General features: G+C 45.6%; 1 protein-coding gene across 1 annotated transcript in view; it reads left to right on the top strand.

Annotated features, from left to right (window-relative positions):
- LOC138265930 (guanylate-binding protein 1-like) overlaps positions 1–22370 on the top strand; it is a 149357-nt gene extending 126987 nt beyond the window's left edge. Inside the window, exons 9-11 of the mRNA XM_069214126.1 lie at positions 2065–2167; positions 3411–3604; positions 21589–22370. Coding sequence (XP_069070227.1) covers positions 2065–2167; positions 3411–3604; positions 21589–21714 — 423 coding nt within the window. The 3' untranslated portion in view covers positions 21715–22370. The remainder of the gene's footprint in view (positions 1–2064; positions 2168–3410; positions 3605–21588) is intronic.
- The last annotated feature ends 2461 nt before the right edge of the window (positions 22371–24831 follow it).

The following is a 24831-nucleotide window of genomic DNA, read 5'->3' as shown; positions in this document are numbered from 1 at the left end:
TGTGTCAGGTCCTTCAACAAGGCAACCTGACACTGACCTTTCCCACTTTGTAAAAAAAAAAAAAAAAAAAGCATCAAGAGAATGAGAATACATAATCAACTACTACCCAATTCTGCATAATGGCCTCACCCTTCAAGGGCCTTCACCTTCAGAGAATCATAAGTTTAGTCGGTCATGGTACTGGCACTAGCATTTTGAACATACAGCCTTTTGCAACTTTAAACGTGTTTGGAAATATTTTTGCCTGGTTCCTATCAGCTCCCGTGGAAAATGAGAAAACTTGAAGTTGCATGATCCCTGAAAAGCTCAACCATTCTTATTCAACAAAAAGAAGCTTCACATTATTTTTTTATTTTTTATATTTACTATTCTCATTGTTTACACCCCCCATCGCTGTTACTGAAGAGGTACTCCATAACTTGTCTGTAGGTAGAGCCATTCTTGTTATCTCATGAAGTAACAGTTCACTTTTGCTTTTAGGACTGGGTTGCTTTTTCAATCTCGTGTTGATTATGCTTTGCCTTGGACCCTTACATCTAGTTCAGGTTTTTACATTGACTGCTTCTCCCAACCGCTTGTCCTACTGAAGTCCCTTTTGATACGTAATTCTGGTTAACATGTTACCTTTATAAGATGAGTGATTTGCTTAGTCATATTGCTGTCAACTTTGGGCAGAGCTTAATTTGTTAAACTAAAATATTAAGTGCGTGAGGCAATAATTTTCCAGCTTTCCTGCTGTTTAAGATGGGAAATGCTGTGACGGCTGAATAACGAGTCTGCCCAGTCTTGAATACACCTAATGTTCCTTCCTTCCACTCCTCTACACTTCCTGTGTATCTTCTTTTGTATCATGATTTCTTCCATTCCCTATACCTTGCATTATTGTTCCTTTGTCTTCTATTATCTTTTTTGCTCCGAGTCAAGACTAAAGACAAAATATAAGCTTTGTTCCCCAATAATGAGTGCCGGTGACCACCACTCACAACCAATAGCACACATTTAGAACTGACTTTTGGTCTCTTCTGTAGCAGGGAATGCATCCCTAAAGGACTTAATTTATGTTTTGGCAGACAGGGTTAACTCTGTCAGGGCAACAGAGTAACCTATTCCATCACCCAGAGGGAGTGTTCGCCTGTCAAATTTACAAATGTCCATTGGCCCAGTTGGCATTACTAGCACTGTCAAGAACCATCGTCACTGCAGTAACTGTCAATGCATTGTAAGTTTGATGGATTTCTGTCAATATGATGGAGTCATATGGCAGACTCACAACTTTCTATTTTCAAAAAGAAAATCTCAAAGCATGATTGTCTTTTTGGAAACAAAAATAACCATGCTCACCATGGGAGTTTCGCCCCATGGTGAGTGGGGCACTGAGCACTTTTTAATGCCCCTTACTGCAAAGCTTTTCTTGGCAGTGAAAGACATTGAACAATAAGTGTATGTCCGTGCCATCAGAAGAGTTTGACCTCAGTGGAGATGAGTAGTCTCTGACGTTGCCAAACTATGGTTTGCTTGTATCAAAATTGGGCAGACAATTTAAAAGTTTGGTGTGGTGGGAACTCCGTCATCTTTGTTATGGAGTTCCCTCTCCGACAAAATTTAAATTATGCCCAATGTCTATTATGATGAGCATGCTCTCCATCAACTAGAGACTACAAGAGTCAAGAGATACTATTATTCTAGCCATGCTTGTGGTCACTGTATTACTCCTAGAGCTAGGCTGTATTCTCTTATAACATTTACATTCCAGTCCCTTAAATCGTCTACTCTTATCATGATTACTTATCAAAACAGGGACTGGAAGGGATGCACAATTGTGCATTTGTTCTTGCCTGTGCTTCCAGTGTTCATAGTTTACATCTTATACAACTTTATTTACGGTTTTGAGAAGCTGCTTGCGGTCCCACTGAGAGGCGGCTGGATACACTTACATTCTCCATAGGAGAGAGCCTAGGACTGTCATGATCATATAGGTAGCTTTATCGTTTTTTACTGATACCATTGTGTCTACTTTTTAAACTGCAGGACTCTGGTTGACATGAATTGTGTATTCTTTCCTAGGCAGAAGAAGTTCTCCAGGAGTTTGTTCAGACACAAGAATCTGTAGCAATGTCCATTCTGCAGATGGATCAGACCCTGTCGCAGAAGGAGAAGGAAATTGCTGGTAGGTGGTGATCATATTGAACCTATGAACTGCAATGAATACTGCAGAACAAACATTGTGCATTAGAATCTGTTCAAGTACTAGTTCAGTCCATACAGTACAAACCAATGAAATCAAGTGTGAGCTTGAGGAATTCCGCCTGGTGCACACAAACCTGATTCCTAGGATCATTTTTAAGCCCTTTTCTTAGCAGATTCTTTACCCAAGCAAAGTAAGTACCAAATTATTTAAACACAATAGTTGCTAAACAATCAATGCACTATAGTTGAGAGACTGATATATATGCATTCTCAAGTAGTGCGCTATACATATCAAAATCTTGCCTATGACTCCCATCTAGCAAAGCACATACTCCAATAACAGTCCTAGCAGCAGGTTCCAGAACTGTCTTCCTCTGTGTATCATTGCACCAGACAGCCACAGCCAGGACTGCTTAGGGGAATAATATGTAAAGACCTCCTACAATTGACATAAAGTACATATGCTGTTCAATATCCATCCCCATCCATTACATTACGCCTAATAGCAACAATATAATTAATAAATCATCAAGATTGCGATCAGCTTGACTCCAATTCATCATCACACACTCAAACCAAACAAATATTGAAGAAACTTTGATTAACCAGCACACATTCCCACCAGTCCCCATGTACCCAGAACACCAAATAGCTTGTTAGTACCATGGAAACCACTTTTATAGTGGCTCTCTGGAAATACTAATTATAAGGGTGTGAAAGCAATCACTCAAAAACCAACCCTACTAATCAAACTTTAGGCAAAACACAACCTGACGGCTGACTTCAATGCAGGCTTGGAATATAATCTGCACTCAGCCTACAACGACTCATCATGTCAAGCACCACATACTTGCCTTTTGATCACCTCATGGACTGCTATGCATGAAATGTAAGGTCATATATCTTTACATTATCCACTCATCCTGAACCCCCGCCCCCCGTAGACATCTAAATTAACATCCTCTGTGCTAGCTGTTTGAATCCACCTACAGTATTACAGGATGAAATGCTCACAGTTGAAAAATCGCAAATAGAAATACAGGTCAGAAGTATTAAGTACCACTTGCTTTAAGAACTATGTTCTCGGGTTCTCTGAAGTTAGATTAGCAGGAAGATTCAGCAACTTTGCACGTTTCCTATTATCACAGCCTTTGGTTCGCAAGGTGCGTTTCTTCCTAGTAGGAGATCTAAAGTAACCCCTATTTTGCTTATTTTTTCATCAGAGGAGCAAGCAAAGGTACAAGCTGCAGAGCGGGAGATGAAGCTGAAGGAAGAGATGCATGCAGCAGCCCAGCAAAAGTTGGAGGCCCAGCAGAAAAGCCATGAGGAACATATCAAGCAGCTGACACAGAAGATGGAGGAGGACAGGTTGAAAATGATTGAGGACAACGAGAGGGTAATGAGTCAAAAGCTCAAGGTAAATCCCAAACCAGTTTTATTTATCACTTAACATTTTTATTGTGCAATATGTAACATCTTTATATTGTAACATAAATATTTTACTGACTAACTGGAATGAAATGGAAATGTCACTTGTAATCCTAGTTCTCCTTCATGAGTACTTTTATTATATGCACAAATATCAGAGTAATATTTGATTACTGCTTCTTGAATAGAATATGCCCCTTACCGGATAATACATCTGTCACGATTGTCTGGTTGGGGAGTCAGCTGCCCTATATAGGGTTTCCTGTCAACATATTTCCTTCTGGTGTCATTTTAGATGAGAGTGGAGAGCTGAAGAGAAAAGGGATAGTTTCTATTGCCAGTGCCCTTACCTCTGACTATAAAGGTCTTTGAGGCATTTCTACAGAGCTGTCATACCTAGATGTACACTGTGTACAATGCAATCACAAGAAACAATGGACTTTCGAAGAAAATTAATCTGTATGGCAGAAGGAGAGCACCTGCCTCAGGAAAAAAAACTTCTGATGGATAAATACAACTCTACTTCTGAAGCATGTTCTTTTGCAATTTTTGGTGAACTGGTCCCAGATACTGAATCCTCAGAAATGGGGATAAGTGTTGAAGGGTGAAAATATTATCCAGAAATGTATAGCTATATAGAATACATTCTCATTCACGTGTTGTTGTTTTTTTTGCAAAGGGTGGAATGTCAGTGTCAGAATGCCTTGTTGGAGAACCTGACACACCAAATCAAATACCCAAGTACAACACCTTATGGAAATTCAGCTAGTTGGAATTGGGATGGGGCGAAGTTTCAGACCTGTTGAGATGTTTATGGAGCTTTGCATGCTGCAGGATCTTAGAGATGCCTTGAACATATTCCCTTGCCATCTGTCATGAACTGGCATTCAGAAGGGTCTCATGTTCAAATTATGCCCTGAAACCAGTGCTTAATCTGTGTAAAAAAAGAAAAAAATAAAGAAAAGGATAAGTGCCTTGTCAGGAGGCCACTGCAGTTTCCTCTGACCAGTGCCACTGCCAGCGCTGCCAGTGACAGTACCAACACAACTACCAGCAACCACACTCTTACAAGTGTGACAATCTAAACTCTTCTAGGCCCCCAAATCATAAGAATGGCTGGAGTGGCAGGTATGACTAACTTTTAATAAATGATTGTTAAAGAACTCATCTCGGAATTAGACAGACAGTGCCACTATTTGGCAGACTGACATAAGTGCCGGTGTTGACAATTAAGTGTTGGTGCTGAGCACCAGAAACCACTGGCTCAAATTATGCTCTGCCTGCAAGCATGTAGCCTCCACATTATTGAACAATATAATCAAGATATAAAGAATTGCACAATATAATCAATGTAAGCATTCCTTAGAAAGGATAGATTTTCTATTTAACGCCACTTCAAATTATATTGATGATAATTATAACTTTGGAGTTGATATAGATACTTTGAGTTGATACTTTGGTAGCACATTTTTTAGAAACTAGTCACAGAAGTATGGTACATGAAAAATATGTGTTTGTGGCATGTGTGGCTGTAGATACACATGCTGTGCATACTCCTGCCATCAAGTGTTGGGTCCAGATGTGTGCAAGATTTGTTTCTTCAAAGAACTCTTTTGAATCACCCAGTACTGTGGCTCCCCCTTCGGCTGGTAATGTGCATGTTCACTGAATTCATTGTTGGACTGTTTTCTTTCCTCCGTCTGGTTCAGACGGGTGCCACTGTACTCTGGTTTGACACTGTGCAGTGCTCTGTTCGGTCTCTATTTGTTGGTATTGTTATCAAACATGTTTTCCATTTTTCTCTATCATGTTGGGTGGATGGCTTAAGTTTTGCCGGGCCGACTTTCAGGTCGACTTCAGCCCACGTGGGCCTTCACCCTTTTGGGCCTCCTTCTGTGTCCTGCCTGCATCTTTCAACCGTGTCTCAATGGTGATGGAACAGACTCCTTTAAGTTATTGTCCTTACTGCCACGCGAAGTACCCTTAGAAAGACATCCAGCAAGTTTATTCTTTGTCTGTCTTCGGAACACAACAAGATTGCCAGGGAGTCCTACCGCGCCTTCCGATCCAAGAAGAACCTTTGTGGCCTTTGGTGTTCACATCTCAAGATGTCCTGTAGGAGCAAAGACAGCACACCGGACCTCCACAGATCCAAAGACATTAAAGGGGAACATCGCCCGCAACCTTGGCCAGGAGATGATGTAACCTTCTTCCCTGCTTACAGCTCTGGCTCTGACCTGGAGATCGAGGACTTCCCTCCTGCGCAGCCTGTTTGGAGTACAGACTTCCCTCCCCCTTGCCACAGATAGCACATCAAGCAAATCCAACATAATAATTGTCCTGCCCCTCTGGAGTCTCAGAGACCGGCTGCTGTGCCACCACTGTCTCTGAGCCCTGGTCGGCACCTCAGGGGTCCTCTCACTCATATACGAGGGCCAGGAGGGAGAGGATATGTTCAACACTCCACATCAGGGTAATCCCTGGGACAGCTGTGATGCTAACCCACTGGGGCACAGAGACCCCCAAACTGTACCCTGCCCGTCCCTCCCCTACTGATGACTCCACCTCCTAACTTGAACTGATTGGTAGGGCTGCCTCAAAGTGGATCTCCATGCTGAGTCTTTGGAACAGTAACTCCTCTTGAGATCCTCTCTGCCACACACTGGTCCGCTCAGTACCTCCCCATGCTCAAAGCTGTGCTCATTACACCCCACCCATCTTTCATGACCCCATCCACACCAAGGTCATCACACCTAGGGTGGACAAAAAATGCAAGGCTACCCCGATACATTTGTGGTAATTTCCCTTCCTGACTCTCTAGTGGTCACCACTGCACATAAGAGGGCTAACTCTCAAGTTAGTGGTGATACCCCGCCACCTGATAAAGACAGTAAACATATAGCTGCTGCAGATAAGAAAGTAGCTGCATTCCATTGGGCTGCCCTCTAGTTATGACTGTGCCCACTGGGGTGAGATGGAGGAACTCCTCCAACATCTACCAGAGGAGCACAAGAAAAGGGACTATGAGATCATCCCTGAGGGAATGCAGATCTCCAACACCACCATTCATTGTGCGCTAGATGCTGCGGACAGTGCTGATGGGAGGGGTCAACTCCACTGTCCTTCTGCGCAGGCATGCCTAGCACCGTATCTTCGGCTTCAAGCTGGAAGACCAGCAAAACTTGCTCAACCTGCCCTTTGATGGCCAACATCTGTTCGGACCACTGGTTGACCAAATTTTGGTAAAAATAAAGAAAGATATGGAGACGGCGAAAGTGATGGAAGGCCTATAGACCCCTACTCTTCATGGACCCTTTTACTGCACACCCTACCGCGGAGGGTCAAATACCACCTCCGCTTAGGCCTCCACCTCATGCCAACATCAACAGGCCCAACAGTCCACTCCCAGAAGCTACTTTGGAGGGTCCTTTTGAGGCAACAACTCAAAAGGCAGGGGCAAGGGCGGCTCTCCTAAGGGATCTGCCACCACCACTAAGCCCTGACTTGTCTCTCCTTCCTCTGATCATACAACATCTGTCTGGGATGCCTCCAAAGGTTCTTTGCCATTTGCCGGAACATCATCTAAGACCTGTGGGCACTGGATATTATCTAGCATGGTCATTGTCTGGAACTAACTTCCATACTGCCCACCAGTCCACCTCGCAAACACAAACTCCCCAAAACATCAAAAGCTACTCAGAGCTCCTCCCCAAAGGGGCCATAGAAATCATCCCCCACCATCAGCGAGGCTGGGTGTGTACTCTCCGTAAAGTCCCAAAAAGACAGTTCCCTTTGTCCATTCTGGACCTCATGTTCCTAAAAAAATACATTCTTTCAGAGCACTTACACATGATTGCTCTTCAGGATGTCATCCAGCTGCTACAAAAAGGTGACTTCATGGCTGCTTTTGGTATGAAGGCCACTTTTTACCCCATAGTATTCCACCCGGCACATTGCTGGCATCTCAGGTTTGTAGTCAGCAGAAAGCATTCCCAGTTCAAGGTGCTCCCCTTTGGAGTCACCACTGCACCCAGTCTTCACCAAGTGACTTGTGGTAGTGGCTGCACATCTGCGCAGACAAAGCATCTATGTCTTCCCCTATCTGGACGACTGGCTCATCAAGAGAGCCACCCATCAAAACTGCTGCGAACACACTCTGCTCACAATAAAACTCCATCAACTAGGGTTTACCATCAATGCTACAAAATCCCACCTCCAACCCTTCCAGATACCACCCTATCTGGGAGCATTCCCCAAATCAGAAGTTGGCAAGGCTTATCTAAATGTTGGCAGGATACTGTCCTTCAAGGCACTAATCTTTATCTTTCAACCTGCCCAGCAAGTCACAGTCATGACTGTTGTGCATCTCCTTGGCATGATGACCTCCTGTATTGCTATAGTGCCCCATGCTAGGTTACACATGCATCCGTGACAGGAGTACTTAGCGCACCAGTAGTTCCTAGTCCCAAGCGGAGGATCATTGGGATGACCTAGTGTTGATCAGCCACACTTGTCGCTCTCTGCAGTGCTTGAACACCAACAACCTGTTTCAGGAGCGCCCTTTTCTCGACCCAGTTTTACAGAGGACCATTACAACCAACACCACCCTCATGGGATGGGGTGCACACTTACAAGATCTGACTGTGCAAGGCCTGTGGGAATCCAGAAGCTAGGGTCTTCACATCAGATACCTGGAGCTAATAGCTGTTTACCTTACATTGAAAACTTTCCTCCCCCACTCGATTGGCAAGGTAGGACTCATCAACATGAACAGCATGACAGCCACGTATAATCTTCAAAATCAAGAGGCACCAGATCTCCCCAGCTGTCTCCTGCCTCTGGCTGTAATGTGGTTGCACAGATGGTCCAGCTGTTTTTGAGAATGCCTAAACAGGGGAGTGCACAAATGTTCATGCTGACCAGTGGGTTGATCTTCTTGTGCATACTAACAGATAGGTTTTTAGTGCAACAGGGTAGCCTGAAGGTTCTTGATGCGATAGCCTTGAGGAGCCATTATGAAAGTAGCCAGCCTATGAATGGGTCATGACAAAACATGCCCAACACTACAATGTTATAGTAGCAGCAAATGAAAGGCACATACCTCTGACTCAAATTTATCCTGGGATTCAAGGAACAATTCACTCAAGAGCAAGATCTACCCTCACCTGTATAATCGTATGAAAGTATGGTAGAGCTGGCAGAGACATTTTAAATGTCTCACTGCCCAGGATAGAGGGTTTCACATAAGCATGCCCTGGTAGAAAGATAAGAGCCTTTTACAAGTTCAAGCATTGAACTGCCTTATTGCAGCAATGGTAGAAAAATTACCTCAGTTTTCCTCCTCCTTTTACAGTCCTTCCAGCATTTATCTTAGGAGCCTTGGAGAAAGATTTGTAGTGTGCCATCCATTTGACTTAAAGATAAAGCTTAATACTGAGAGAGGGCTCTCAACACAAGCAGAGTAGAACCCTAGGATGTGTGTTAAAACATTTTATTAAGAGAATATTAGTGAAGGAACGAGTTTTGAACAGGTTCATGAATGCACAGCAATTTCACAGTCACTCTCCAGGCAAAGTATGTGTTCACATTCAGCCTTGGGTAGTCTTTATTTCTCTGCACCGACTCAATAATACAAACTACGGGTATTTCCCTCATACCCTTTTATCACAGGTTCAGTTCGTACTCTGGGAGCAGTCCAGAGTAAACTCTGGTCAAGACAATTTCTAGGTTACAGATTTGCATCTTCCTTGTCCACTTGCAGGGTTCTCTCCAGTAGGGTATAGGTCCTTCTAAAGAAGATGTGTGTCCCTGTTGGGAAGATGTCATGGGGTAGGTAGGAGATACTGGGCCTCAACTATGGTGGTTAAAATAGTTAGCCACTGATATTATTGAGGTTCTCCTACTATGGCTCTGCAAAGTGGGCCAAATACAACTTTTCACTGTAGTTGACTCTGAAGGTATCAGGGGCAAAAATTCACAAGCTTCCCAAGGAGATTGTCTAAGGTGCTCGAGCTCAGTGCTCAGCATTCATCCAAAACAGAAAATAACTTCAATGTTCAGCCTAGTGCTTGTCTTTTCAGTGAAAGTAAGTACATTTAATCATGTAGATATGCTAACGTTTGTTATACCAGGTAGTATCTCAGGGTGTGATTCTACTTTGAGGTGTTATACTCCAGGATTCCCTTGTGGCCCTCTATCTTGTGGCCATCTTTTTAAAATCAGGTAAAGCATGAATTCTAGCACAGTGTGCTAGCTCTTTTGCAGTCAAATGTGCACTAACTTAAAGATTGTTCACCAAGTCTTACGCTTCTCATTAAATTGGGTGGGCAATTATTTGAGTCCACGGCCTCCTTTGGCAGCTCAGGGGCCATTTTGCATATCTGCTGTGGAGACTGTGGCAACCAGAAAGTTCACAACGCTGCTGGGTACAGCCGGCAGCTCACTACCTGCCCCGTGTTACTGGCCCTAGTGGGCCATTAATGGTCATTGCCTTTGCTACCCTGAATGAGCCGAGGTAGATGCAGCTCCGAGTGGTTCTAAAATGATCACAGCAGTTGCAGGCGTGTTTGGGTTAATAATGATCACAGCAGCGGGTGGAGCTTGCCAGGCCTATAGATGGCCTCCATCTAGGTAAGCTTTTGCGGCTGTAAATTCATCCTTCAACATCCTAGTGCCAAGAATAGGTGGGGTACTGCTAAAGTCACCTGTTTACAACCTGCAGTAAATTGTGCACATCACATGAGAGAGAGTGGATCGGCTAATCTAGGGTGCCTGTGCTGATCCTAGGCCAGGAGGCCATTTGATTACACAGGAGGCACGCGGCCCACTGCTGGAGGAGGTGAAAGGTAGCCCAGCGTGGAGGAATCGCTGCCTCGGCTACTGCAACTCGGCCTAGTGCTCACTGGGAAGTTGTGACTGGAGCCAGTGTTGATGCAGAGGTAAGAGATTTGCACGCTGGCCTGACACGGCCTAATTTGGAGAGTGGTCTGTGCGGGTGGGTGCGACCCTGTCTGGCTCAAGGGGCTGAATAGTGCCACGCTGGCCTGGATCTGACATCAGGGGCGTGGCGGGAGCCCTAAGAGTACTTCATTACCCTCCCCCACCCCTCGGGGGCACTGGATTGGGCGGTGAGCCTGGGGGGAGTTCTGACCCCTGCAACATCGAAGCCCACACGCACAGAGGGCCCAGAGGCCAAGCTGGCCCTCAGATAAAATGCACAAGGGTTCCAATATCCTGGGGGCGTACAATTGACTCTAGCTGGACTAGAGCTCCACGCTATCAGGGGTATCCTGTGACTCACCCTGCTGCAGATAACGGCCTGTGAACCACCCCTGAAGAGGGGAGGACCACTGGAGTGTTTTAATTGATGCCTGCATTCATCAACTAGGCTATGAAGCAGGCCCTGCCCCTCACAACATTCCAGACTCTGTCCGTCCTAGTATGAGGTTGGTATATAGGAGGAGGATGTAGGAGACTGAGTTGGGAACGTGTGCCTCCTAAACACCAATATCGGCTGCACAGAATGTGGGCCAAAGAGTTGATGGAGAATTGTATTGTGGAGGTCTATGTCTACCCTTGTGCCCTGTGAGACTGTGCATTAGTTCAGTTTGGTAGCAGCCTAGTAGACATTTATAAGAGAGCACTGTGAGGTGTCTCCCCTGGACATCATGAATATAGGAAGTGCTCTAGTGGAGTACTCTACGGTGGTGGGGTATGCACTGATCTTACAACCATTAACTATAAAGAGGAGAATGGCGCACTGCAGAAGAGACTGGGGAACTGACTGCATGCCTCTCCATCCAATCATGCAGTTGCGGCCTATCCATAAGGAGTGGTAGACCTAGTCCTGTGACATTGGGAGACTGAAGATGACTGGACTCTGGACACATTGAGTCCTTGATGCTACTGGAGTTAGCTGCACCCCGCTGCCTGCCTTACCAGCCGACCCCTTATTACAGTGCAGAATGCTTTTGGAGGCGTGCTATGGAACCTACTGGACGCATCCTGCAGTGTGGGCAAAACTGACAAATCCCAATCTAAGCTGCAGTTCAATACTCAAAAGACGCCCATGCTATGCGAGGATGGTAGCGCAGCGGACTCAGGACAGGAGGAGGTGTACCCAGAGGTGGGCAGTGAACTACGACAAATCCTGGTAGCAAGGCAGCACAGTCACACTAAAATAGATGGTAAGCTAGACGCCCTGTCCTTTTGGATGGACCACATGTTGGAGCACCTTAACAAGCACACTGAGCGCTTAGACATGGTTAAACTACGCATTGTGGTGGATGAGCAGGTCACTGTGTTGGCAGTGCAGAAGTGACTAGACTAGGTGGAACTTACATTGCAGTCAAAGACAGTGGTCTTAGAGGCCAGATCATGGGGTAACAACCTCCGGTTCATTGGGCTGCCAGAGTCCACGGACATTGACAATATGGAAAGGTTTGTGGAGAGGCTTCTCCTAGAAATTTTAAGGCAAGAGACTTTTTCACACATCATCGTGGTTGAACAAGCCCATAGGTCACTGGCACCACAGCAGGTGTCTGGGGCAAAGCCTTGTCTCATCATAGCACGCCTCATCAACTATATGGTCCACGAAGCAGCACTTTGCAAGGCAAGAGAACTCAAAGGGCTGCGCTGTGAGGGCATGTAACTGGCTCTTCATCCAGGCTTTCCTCAGCAGACCCAGGTGACTTGTAAACAATTCATCCCAGCCAAACGCAAACTCCAAGAACTTCAGTTAGAATATAGCATGCCTTATCCGGCACATCTGCAGGTGATGGTTGATGGGAAGGCAATTATTTTTGGAGACCCAAAACAACTGCATCAATTCATCAAGTGACACAGCTCTGTGACAATGAGGTAACAGTCTCTCAGATCAGAGGATTTAGATGCTGCAGCTTCCCAGAAGCTGGAGGATTGAAGTAATTTGTGGCATTATGGTCAGAAGTGGGATACACCCATTGTGGTATCCAGTCGGACATTCCATCAGGCTGGACATCATTTACAGTACTGGTAATCATCGGAGGACTCCTGCTCTGCTACTGCCCATTGTTGAAGATGCTTGGGTGCATGGTTGGGGATGGGCTGCAACGACTAAAGACAGCGAACGATTGGCAATATTCATTCAGTCTTCAACTGAGCAGATTTAAATGTTATGCTGTGTGTCTCATTATCATTATATTGTCTCCTTATAATATTGGGAGGAAGAGGCAGCCTGGTTGCTGTGGCTAGTATGAGTGGCAGAGGTGGTCCATACAATGCAACCGTCAAGTTATGACACAAATTATGTTTTTACTGTGCATGTTATGGGGTCTCACAGTGTGTGTGGGGGGGGTTGTTCAGTACAGTTGAATATTATGCAATGGTAAATGCTGCAGACTGTTAACATTACACTTGTTGCTGTGGAGACATTGGCTGAGATGCGTGGCAATGGTGGCTGACATGAATGGCGCATAGCGTGGCATAATGACCCCTTTGTTGCTCAGCCTGCTCACATGGAATGTCTGGGGGCTCAACGATTGTTGTAAAATATGTATGGTTGTGGCATATTTGCAAAGACATAAAATACAGGTGGCTCAACATAATTTCCTATGCAAACAACACCCAACTCATCCTCTCACTCACCAATGACCCCTCCACCACCAGACCAAACTTCCACAGGTGCATGACAAGCGTCGCTGACTGGATGAAAGACAACTGCCCTCATCAGAACACAGACAAGATGAAAGAATAGATCTTTGGCAATAGCAGCAACACATAGAACTACTCCCGGTGGCTATCAGACCTAGGTCCTATACCCATTCTCTCCGACCATGCCAGAAACCACGGAATCATCATTGACAACAAGCTCACCATAAAATCACAGATTAACACTGTCTCCTTCGCCTGCTTCCTCACTTTGTGCATGCTACATAAGGTCTTCCCCTACACGAGACACACCGTGACACAGGCCCTTATCACCAGCCGACTGGACTACTGCAATTACCTCTATGTAGGAGTCGCCACACATCTCCTACAGAGACTTTAGACCATACAGAACGCTGAAACTAGACTCATCTTAGGCCTTCCCCGATGAACCCACATCACACATCACTTCAGGAGACTCCACTGGCCCCCCATACAGAAGAGATGCCAATTCAAGCTGCTGACCGACGCACACAAGGCTCTCCACAACCAACAATCCACGTATATTAACCACCACCTGAACTTCCACCAACCGCAGTGAAGACTATGATCTTCCTCACTTTCACTTGTCATACTCCTTGCATCTACCAAAGCAGAAGTGGAGGACGCTCCTTCTCTCACATCGCAACAAAAACCTGTAACAGCCTCCCTACACACCTCCGAACCATCACCTCACTTCCAAAATTCCGAACGCCCCTCAAGACCTGATATTTGAATAATCCTTCGGGACCTGCAAGCGTCTGGATACTCTATTGGGTGATTAGACGCACTTTATAAATCCTGATTGATTGATTGATAAATACTATACACATTGCCTCTAAGTTAAGCTTGACTGCTGTTGTGGAAAGGTACCAGAGGGTTAAGCACGGTTTAATTTAATGACTTTTGTGTTTCACCGTGACCAGGATTGCGGATGTTGCTTGAGAAGGGTTCAGACCCCACTTGACTAGCAACCCAAGTTCTCAGAGCATGTATGTAGTATATATCTTTTTCCCTGCTGGAGCATTTTAATCCATTGCAGGAATCAATGCTTACCGAGGTCAATGGATCTTTGGACCCTGCACAGGATGTAGTAGAACTATACAACCAAATTCCAGTACAAACCAATTAAGTTACATAGTATGACCAATGTGGCCATACAAGGAAAACTCCAGTAAGGAAGAAAGTTAAGGGATTTATTACAAACATAAGCTCAGAGCCACGTAGACAATTCACAAGACAATGTTATAAAGATACAGAACCATCAAGGGATGTCCAAAATGACAAAATAAGTTCAAGCGAACAAACATTAGAAGAACTAGGCACTCAACAAAGATGATGCAAAACATCAACAAGATGAATTGATATACAGAAATACACATTGTTCAGTTTTAAAAAGCATTGACAGTTCAAATCATCAAAGTTCAATTTCACTAGGCACATGGAAACCCTACAGTTTAGCGAATCAGGGGAAAACGTGTGAGGCGGAATACATGCGGGCAAAAGACAAAAAGATTAAAATTATTTTGAAAAAGGTAATCTATGGCAATAAGTTCCTAACTAAGGTGGGCAAGACGTAGGTAAAAAGAAAAAGCGTCAGCATGTCATAAGCTCGGTCAAGAGTCTTCTTTAAGGGCTAGGAAAAAAATCTCTAAATCTCAGCAAGGTGTTTAAAAGGGGCAACGGAAGAGAGGAAGGTACCTCTCCAAGAGGCTCAGTATTCAGGATACTGGGCAAAAAGGATTCTTCTTGTAGCTACGGGGAATCTCATCTGACCAAATGACCTGCTTGGCATTGACATATTAAACTTCATACAACAATCTGAGTCATCAGGGCAACAGTTAATTTGATGTTGAAGGGGCATCATCTATTGGAAATTGATCATACAACCCCCAATTGGAAACAACTCCATACTTTCCCAAGTCTTTCATGAGAATAGCTTCCATCCATGTATTGCTCCACATAAGAGTGAAACAAATGTTTAAATTGCTAGTTCACAGTCCAGGATGTTCTGCATACAAGGTCAGATTCTTACAACTCTCTGTATAAAACAATAGGCGTCTATTAGCAAACTAGTCTTCTCATGAGGACTGAGTCTGAAAGACTGGTACAAGTTAGCAAGATGACTTGATATTTTCTGCCTAGCAGGCCTCACTGCAAGTGCAAGTGAGCTAATACAGCACATTAATACATTCAAACAAAACACATTGAATTCTGCATTAACAATTCTCCATTAGCAGTCAATGACTCTGTTAATACATTTCAGTCAGTATAATATAAAACTGCATTTCTCTAATTTTACACACATATTTAAAACATGAATTATTAGAAATCCAATATCATTTCACTACAAACTATTAAAGTCTAAACTATAACATGTCAGTTTAACCCTTCAAGCATTTAATTAATCTTCAATACCACCTGTGTCTGTCATCATTCTAAACGAAGGCATACTAAAAATGGCTTCTCAGTGCATCACTCTACAGCCAACCTATTAGTACTTTGATTAACATAATTCATGGATTGTCACGTTTAAATGATCACTGTGACATGAGGGACAATACTAAAGTTTCTGCTACATCATCCCTTTGACACTGAGGCCCGTATTTATACTCCGTTTGCGCCGAATTTGCGTCGTTTTTTTCGACGCAAATTCGGCGCAAAACTAACGCCATATTTATACTTTGGCGTTAGACGCGTCTAGCGCCAAAGTATGGGCAAATAGCGTCATTTTTTTGCGTGAACGCCTTCCTTGCGTTAATGAGATGCAAGGAAGGCGTTCCGGTCTAAAAAAATGACGGCGACGCAAATGCGTCGTATTTATACTCCCGGGCAAAAATCACGCCCGGGAGGTGGCGGGTCAAAAAACCCCGCATTTGCGCCACTTTTTAACGCCTGGGTCAGGGTAGGCGTTAAGGGGCCTGTGGGCTCAAAATGAGCCCACAGGTGCCCTCCCCTGCCCCCAGGGACCCCCCTGCCACCCCTGCCCACCCCAGGAGGACACCCAAGGATGGAGGGACCCACCCCAGGGACATTCAGGTAAGTTCAGGTAAGTATAATTTTTTATATTTTTTTATTTTTTTTGGGTGGCATAGGGGGGCCTTATTTGTGCCCCCCTACATGCCACTATGCCCAATGACCATGCCCAGGGGACACAAGTCCCCTGGGCATGGCCATTGGGCAAGGGGGCATGACTCCTGTCTTTACTAAGACAGGAGTCATGAAATGGCGTCTGGGCGTCGTAAAAAAATGGCGCAAATCGGGTTGAGGCGATTTTTTTGCCTCAACCTGACTTGCCCCATTTTAAGACGCCCTAACGTCATTTTTTCCCAACGCCGGCGCTGCCTGGTCTACGTGGTTTTTTTCCACGCACACCAGGCAGCGCCGGTCTGCTTGCGCCGGCTAACGCCATTCCATAAATACGGTGCCCGCATGGCGCTTCAGAATGGCGTTAGACGGCGCTAAATTTTTTGACGCTAAACTGCGTTAGCGCAGTTTAGCGTCAAAAAGTATAAATATGGGCCTGAATGTATTAGGGAAAATCCTACTGATGTAACGTGGATGCAGGTGGTGGTTCCTGCTGTGGTACGAGCATTTCTGGGGGTAGAGGGCGCTCACCATTCCTTGCACGGACTCCCTAGGGATTTTGTTACGCCACCACCGGCAACAATGTCAGGTGGCTTTATACGCCCACCAGTCCCAAATCCCTTGGGTGCGGAAGTAACACTGCATTGTTGGCTGACAACACTTTTGTTCTGTGACTGCAGCCAACAGCAGCAGCTGCGGCCATCTCTGCATAGCACTCTGCTGCTATAAGCGGCCACTTCTGAGCTCTCCTTCACCCAAAACACTTTGATGCATGGATTTATACAGCAAATACTATTCCTACCAGGAGATTGACAGCACTTGGAGAATGTTTGAAGGCGAGCAGCCTCGTGTAGCAGCTGAGCATCTGGCTTCATCTAGTGTGCACAAGCTCTATCTTAGAACAGCAGGGCTCATAAAAGAAAATAACAATGGGGGGGTTTGCTCAAGGAATCTTGCCATAGAACCTGGGATTGGTCCCGTATTCTTGAGAAAGAACACAAGACTGCACTGGCCAATATGCATTGGGAAAAATATTAAGGGGGAGATTTATACTTTTTCACGCAAAACTGCGTTAGCGCAGTTTTGTGTGAAAAAGTACAGCGCTGGCTAGCACCATTCCAAGACACCGGGCGGGTGTCATATTTATGGAATGGCACTAGCCAGCGCTAATGCCCTGTTAGCGTCCTTGGAAAGGGCTGGGGAGGCGTAGGGGGAACCAGGGCTTGTGTGCCAAATTATGCCTCTAAGCTGCGTAGCGCCATTTTCTGGCTCACAACCCCCATGGACATGGTTCCTGCCTTAGTAAAGACAGGAGACATGCCCACCACCCCAATGACCATGCCCAGGCCATGCCCAGGGGACCAGTGTTCCCTGGGCATGGCCATTGGCGCCAGCGCCGTGCAGGGGGCCACAAGTCAGGGCCCTCAATCGGTGTTGGGGGAAAAGAAATACTTACCCGGACTTACCTGGGATGGGTCCCCCATCCTTAGCTGTCCTCCTGGTGTGGGTGGGGGTGGGTGGGGTGTCCCTTGTGCCAGGGAAGGGCACCGTTGGGCAATTTCCATGGAACTATGCCTACAGGTCCCCTTATGCCTGCCCAGACCCAGCAAGCTTAGCGCCATTATTTAAGGCCCCCATCCCTCGTGCTGGATTTTAGCATGGGGGGATAAATATGGCGCAAAGGCCATATCGTCCTTTTCTGGACGGGGACGCCTACCTTGCATCTGATTGACAAAAGGTAGGTTTTCCCCTCCAGAAAATGACGTCAACTCCATAAAGTATAAGTATGGAGTTAGGTTTGCACTGAATTAGCTTAAAATAAAATGACGCTAATTCAGCGCAAACCGAGTATAAATATGGGCCCAAGTATGGCAGTGAAATCCACAGCCCACTTTTTATGTAATAGTATACAAATCTCAATTTCCCTTGCTAAAGAGGATTAGCCCTCTGTTGAAAATGACCCTTTTTGCAGGGTTATCCCCAAACTTTTTGCCTTCTTCCTCCTATTTTTTCAGGTCTGTTTTTGCTGGTTTATTGTCTCTGTGCACTTTACCACTGCTAATCAGTGCTAAAGTGCAACTGCTCCCTATAGAAATTGTACTGTTGATTGATTTATCCATGATTGGCATATTTGATTTACTGGTAAGTCCCTAGTAAAGTGCACTAGAGGTGCCCAGGGCCTGTAAATCAAATGCTACTAATGGGCCTGCAGCACTGGTTGTGCCACCCACATAAGTAGCTCTGTAATCATGTCTCAGACCTGCCACTGCAGTGTCTGTGTGTGCAGTTTTGACTGTAACTCCGACTTGGCAAGTGTACCCACTTCCCAGGTCTAAACCTTCCCTTTTCTTACATGTAAGGCACCCCTAAGGTATGCCCCAGGTAGCCCCAAGGGCAGGGTGCAGTGTATGGTTAAGGTAGGACATATAGTAATGTGTTTTATATGTCCTGACAGTGAAATATTGCTAAATTCGTTTTTCACTGTTGCAAGGCCTGTCCCTCTCATAGGTTAACATGGGGGCTACCTTTAAATCTGATTAAAGTGTAGATTCCCTTTGGGAGCGAACGTACATGTGGAGTTTGGGGTCTCTGAGCTCACAACTTAAAAATACATCTTTTAGTAAAGTTGATTTTAAGATTGTGCGTTTGAAAATGCCCCTTTTAGAAAGTAGGCATTTTCTTGCTTAATCCATTCTGTGACTCTGCCTGTTTGTGGATTCCCTGTCTGGGTCAGTTTGACAGTTGGGCTGTTCACACCTCTCCTCTAGACAGTGACACAAAGGGGGCTGGGGTGTAGCCTGCATATCTTGATTAGCCATGTGTGCTGGAGGGGAGGGGAGGGGAGAGGAGGAGTGGTCACTCACACCTGAAATGACTGTGCCTGCCCTCACACAATGTCATCTCCGACCCCCTGGTGAGTGTCTGGGGCCTGGCCTGGACAAGGAAGGATCTTGCAAACACTTGAGACTTTGCTTTGAAGTTTGCAAACTTCAAAGGCAGAACTGGGTATAAGAAGCAGACCCAAACACCCAAACTTTTAGAATCTTTCTGGAATCAAGAGGAACCTCTGCAAGGAGAAAAGCTGGAGAGCTGGAGGAGGAGTACTGTCCCTTTGCGGTGTTGCTTTGCTTGACTGGCCTGCGGTTGCTGCTTCTGCCTGAAAAGAGTGCAAAGGGTGAACTTTGCTGTGTGTCCTGGTTAAGAAAGTTCTCCAAGGGCTTGAAGTAGAGCTTCCCTCCTGTTGGAAGTCTCAGGGACACCAAAGACTTCAGTTTCCTCAACCTGCAGCACTGGGAACTGTGTGTTTTGTGCTGTTCAAGAGGAGAAACTACTTCAACGCCACCAACGACCCCGCTGGCCTGCACCGTGACCTGCTGACACCACACGGAGCCACATTGCCCCGCTTCACACTGCGACCCTGGTCTCACCGATGCCATCATCGGACGACTTCACCGAGCCGCTGCTCGCACCGTGACCTGTGGGCCCCACACTCTGGCATTGTCTGCTCACACAGCAGCCTGGGCATCCCCAACGACGAAGCTCCTGCTGACACCAGCGCCGCTGCCTGCACCGTGGCCTGTGGACACCACTCGTGAGGTACACGAAGCACCGTCCCGTCCTGCACCGCAGCCCCGGTCCACTGAAGCCAGCATCATCGACTCTGGTGTCGCCACCAGGCATCCTGTCTGCATCGTGACCTGTGGACACCGCATGTCGCAATGCCCCGCTTCACACTGCAGCCCTGGTCTCACTGACGCCGCTGGATGCCGTCACCGAGCCGCTGCCTGCGCTGTGACCTGTGGGCACCGCACATCGCATTGTCCTGCTTCGCACCGCAGCCCCAATGCTGGCGCACCTGACTTCATCAGCCCGGAGTTCGATCCGCAACACGTGTGACTTCAAGGGGCCGACGACTCCCTGCACCGACTCCGGAACCGACACCAGCGACGCTGTTCTCCGGAGCTCAACGCAGGGATCACAACGCCCTACAAATCCAAGGTACTGTTTGCGGGTCTTCCCGACACCGTAGCTGGCCCGCGACGGCACAGCCAGCCTGAACTGTTGGTTTTGTTGATCACGATGCCGTGATAGCCCCAGGTGGAGCTATCGACTTCAAGGAACTGTATTTTTGAGTAAATCTTGCATAATTCATATTTTTCTTACTGTATGTTGGATTATTATCGTATTTGGTCTTGTTTTATATATATAAATATTGGCTACCTTTCTAAAACTGGTGTGGTGTCCTTTTGTAGTGTTTTCACTTATTACTGTGTGTTATGAGCAAATGGTTTACACATTGCTTCTGAGATAAGCCTGACTGCTCGTGCCAAGCTACCAAGGGGGTGAGCAGGGTTTATCTGAGCAGGTATCTCCCTTATCCTGATTAGAGTGAGGGTCCCTACTTGGACAGGGTGCAAACTGACTGCCAACTAGAAACCCCATTTCTAACAGCCCCGTAATGAACCATCTTTGATGCTGTTTCCTCGCAGCCTACAGAACCTCTGGGAGAGGTGCAGTGTCTGCAGATGGACTCCTTTGCCTCTCCTCTTGCTAATGTGGAGTGGAAAGTAGTGAGGCAGCCGTCTTCTAGGAACATGATTAGCATTTCAGTTTTTCTGTGGCCGTAAAGTGGACTGGTCCAAAGGGTGACTGACACTGTCCGAAATTCTAATGGCTGAAGGGGTGACCTTTTCCCCTGCTTTGTATGTAGCCTTTCAGGATGAACAAAACCTTGGAGTGAGCAGTGGCTGAAGGAGGCTGACCCAAAGTACCTTTATGTTACGTATCATGTCTTGTTATCCTTTTTACAAAAGACTAGGAAACTGCTAAATCTTCTAAGCCGTAAAATGAGGAGAAAATAGTTTAGTAAAATCTGACTCTCTCTGTGTCTAGATTGTGGCTTTGCCAAAGTATTAACCATAGAAACTGTAGTATCTACAATATCAGCCTTTCCTTTTTGAGAGATTTATTCAGCGCCGTACTTTGGACGTAATACCGGTATATGTGTGTGCCATTTTATAAAAAGAAGTATAAGCAACCATGGACCTGTATTCTAGGATTAGATATTATTTAAATGTTTATGCACTTTGAAAAGGTAAGATCTTGGTGAATGGCTGTGTTTCAGGTGTCTCATGCCTTTTTGTGGATGTGACTACCAAGGTATCTGCTGGAGTATCGTCAAGAAGCTGCCGCTGTCTCATGTTGATCTCATTTATTCCACAGGAACAAGCTTTGCTGATTCAGCAGGGAGCAGAGAGGCAGCATAAGCAAATGCAGGAACAGATCCAAAGACTCCAGCATCAGATGGCTGAGGCTTCTAAACCCAAGAGTCGCTGTGTTATAGCCTAAACATAGATTGAGATGCATGTACCAAAAGGTAGAGGTTTCTGGATGTAGATGTGTTGTATAGTAAAAAAAGAGAATGCATGGAGACCTGGGCTGCATATTTCAAACCACAAAGGAACTGTCAATATCTGGAAATGGAACGTAATTACTGATTTCTTCTGCGTCCCCACTTAATGAAGTTCTTTACTGTACAGGCCCTCCTTGATGAAGCTCAAGGTTTCTTTTGTTTGAGACAAGAATCAACAATCAATAACCAAGATATTTAATTGATGGCACCCAAGGAAGATGTCCAAGCACAATCACCGTTCCATGGCAGATTCCTTGCATGGGCTCCACACAGCCTTCAGTTGTGGGTTCTTCGTAAACGGTTTTTTCAGAAAGTATCCGTTTAAAAACTCGGGTAACCCATGTGAGTAACCATAAAGCAGCAGGAGCTTTCACATCAAGCTGAAGGAGCAATGATTTATTTATAAGTCTCGGTTAAGTGAGGTTGGAATTCTTGGCAGGTTCTGTCAAAAACCGTGTGTCCTTCTTGTTAATTTCCAGCGCACCTAGAACTTCCTGAACTCTTGAGTGTTTCTCAGATGTAGATAACAGGAGACTGTGCCAACATGGTTTTGTGAATGTCAATAAAGCACTGTAAATTACCTAATTATTAATCCATTATCTTGTTTTAATGATTAGCTGTGGATGGTTTAATCGTTAGCAAAATATCCCTGGTGTCCTACCCCAAGAAAATACAGCATTTACATGTTTGAAAACTCCCAGGCAAACAACTGTGACTTGACACATCTGAGAGACTTAGCCCTTCTCTGCTGCATGAAGCTTGTGAATGATACAGTCAAGTTAATGAGGAAATGAGCAGTAATTTCTTGATAAAGTAAAATTACATGTAGCCTCATTACAGCGACAAACTGCCACAATTCAAAGTTTAAGTGGAACTACCACAGTAAGTTTTTCAATTGCACTCCGTCCCACAAAAAATCCAAGAATATTGTACTTTTGTATTTTCACCCTGGGAGAGGAAACAGGCCTTGGTTATTTTGGGCAAATGAGATGGAATCCTTGGCATTTGGACCACCTGCAGCCGCTCTTCCTCCTGGGGTAGGAGTAAGTCCTTCCGTTTTTAGTACTGTCCATCAGCCTCCCAAATCAAACTAATCATAACCGAGGGGTGAAATGATTCATCACTGTTGTAACCTTAAAGCCTCTTGCATTCTTTTAACCCTCAATATAGAGGAACAATGCCAATATCCACATTTTGTTGTAGGAATACCACCATTCCACCAACATGATATGTGCAGCCTCCAATACTTATACAACACCTAACCACAAATTCATACATTTTCCATCATCCCAGAGATTTAAAAACCTAAGCAGTCCATCTCTCATTCACTTTACTTCATCAAAGTGCAATGACAAAAAATATGATAAAAACACAACTCTGGTCTTCAAACATAACAAGAAAACACTGCTGACGTAATCTACATGAGACACATACTCTTTTTCCACACAAGGTATTCCACTGTGAAGTATGGTACCCCACTGTAGATGGACTCTGGTATCTCATCAAAGGAATGAAATACTAAATACATTGCACTTCACTACAGTAGAAATTTACGAAAATACTTGAGGATGCTCAGAATGCCACAGAATGCCACATTGCCACATTGGAAAAATTGGAGGATCCAAAATGGCAAAACGCATAGAGGGTCAGTCCATGAACCCTGATTAGGAACCTGCATGGAAACTTATTATTGAAGGGTGCAGGTAACTGCTTTGGGATGCAATGAGTGAGGAGTGTAGTGGAATGTGGGCTCAGGTCAACAGTAATGACATGTTGACATGAGGAGAAGAGTCTGGGATAGTTTATGTAAAGGTAAAATGAAGAAACAGTGACGCATAGAGCTAAGCACCATCTGCAGCGTCACAGGTTCTTTGCAGAGAAATCTAATGGTCGATGACGTGTGGTTGTAGATACACATGCTCTGCATGCTCCTGCCATCCAGTGTTGGGTTTGGAGTGTTGCAAGAATTGTTTCTTTGAAGAAGCAATTTTGAGTCACAGGATCGAGTGGCTCCTCCTCCTCAGCGACACTGCACATGGGCATCGACTCCTTTGTTAGACTGTTTTCTCTTTGCCGTCAGGTTCGGACGGTTGTGTCTTCGCTCTGTCTTTTGACTCACTCTGTTTTGAAATCTTTGCTTCCGTCGTCTCTTTATCAACAGTATTGTTTCTCAATCATGTATTTCCATCTTCGCATTTGTTTCCACTTGTTGGTCCATGCACCGACAGCGCACCCTCCAGGGCAACTTAACCTGTTTCAGGCCTACCTCACCAACTGGCACCCAAGAATATGCTGAGCTGATGGAATGGATGCTGTGTCTTTCCGGTTCTCAGTGACACCCGAAATTCCCCCACACCAACCAACATCTGGTGTGTAATTTGTGCCACTCCCAGATCACCTGGAAGCTACCTGCAACACCTGCAAATCCTTCTGGTCCAACTACCCTTCGAGACTGAAGAGCTCATCAGTTGGAGATGGCGCCCAAGCCTCCGGACGATAGCCCAGACATCTTTGTGGAGGACCATGCCCAGGAGATGCTGTAACAAGAGAAGGCCTTCTCCATCCAGAACTCTGACTCCAATGTCCAGTCGGATATTGAAAGCCATGAGGTGACAGCGCAACTCCTAAGTACCATGACCCTAAGACTGCTAAAAAAAAGCCCCTTACAGATGTGGCTGGACCACCACTTCCAACAGCCCATGGCTGGCTCTGAAAAGATGTTTTGGCTGCCCCACCCTCCGGCTCAGCTCCGAAAATAGCCAAGACCACAAAACTGTCTTTGGCATTGACCTCCAGCTCTTCTGTCCGAGACCTCTTGATCCAGACTTTGGCACCAAATACTTTGGCTTCAAGCTGACCACCTCCCACCTCTGCTTGGGTGCTGACCAAATCTGTTGGTGCCGAAAGCAAGGGAGCCAACACCTTGGGAGAACAAAGACTCCAGACAGTCTTCAGCTATGCCTTCACCGGTTGAGACTATTTTGGAGACTATAGACTCTCAGCAGCAAGGTCTCCATATCCAGGAGGGTACAGGGCACATTATTGCTTCCCCC

This window comes from Pleurodeles waltl, chromosome 11, assembly GCF_031143425.1.
Source record: "Pleurodeles waltl isolate 20211129_DDA chromosome 11, aPleWal1.hap1.20221129, whole genome shotgun sequence".
Classification (NCBI taxonomy): domain Eukaryota; kingdom Metazoa; phylum Chordata; class Amphibia; order Caudata; family Salamandridae; genus Pleurodeles; species Pleurodeles waltl.
The sequence above is the reverse complement of the archived record's forward strand: the minus strand, read 5'-3'. Positions and strand labels throughout refer to the sequence as shown.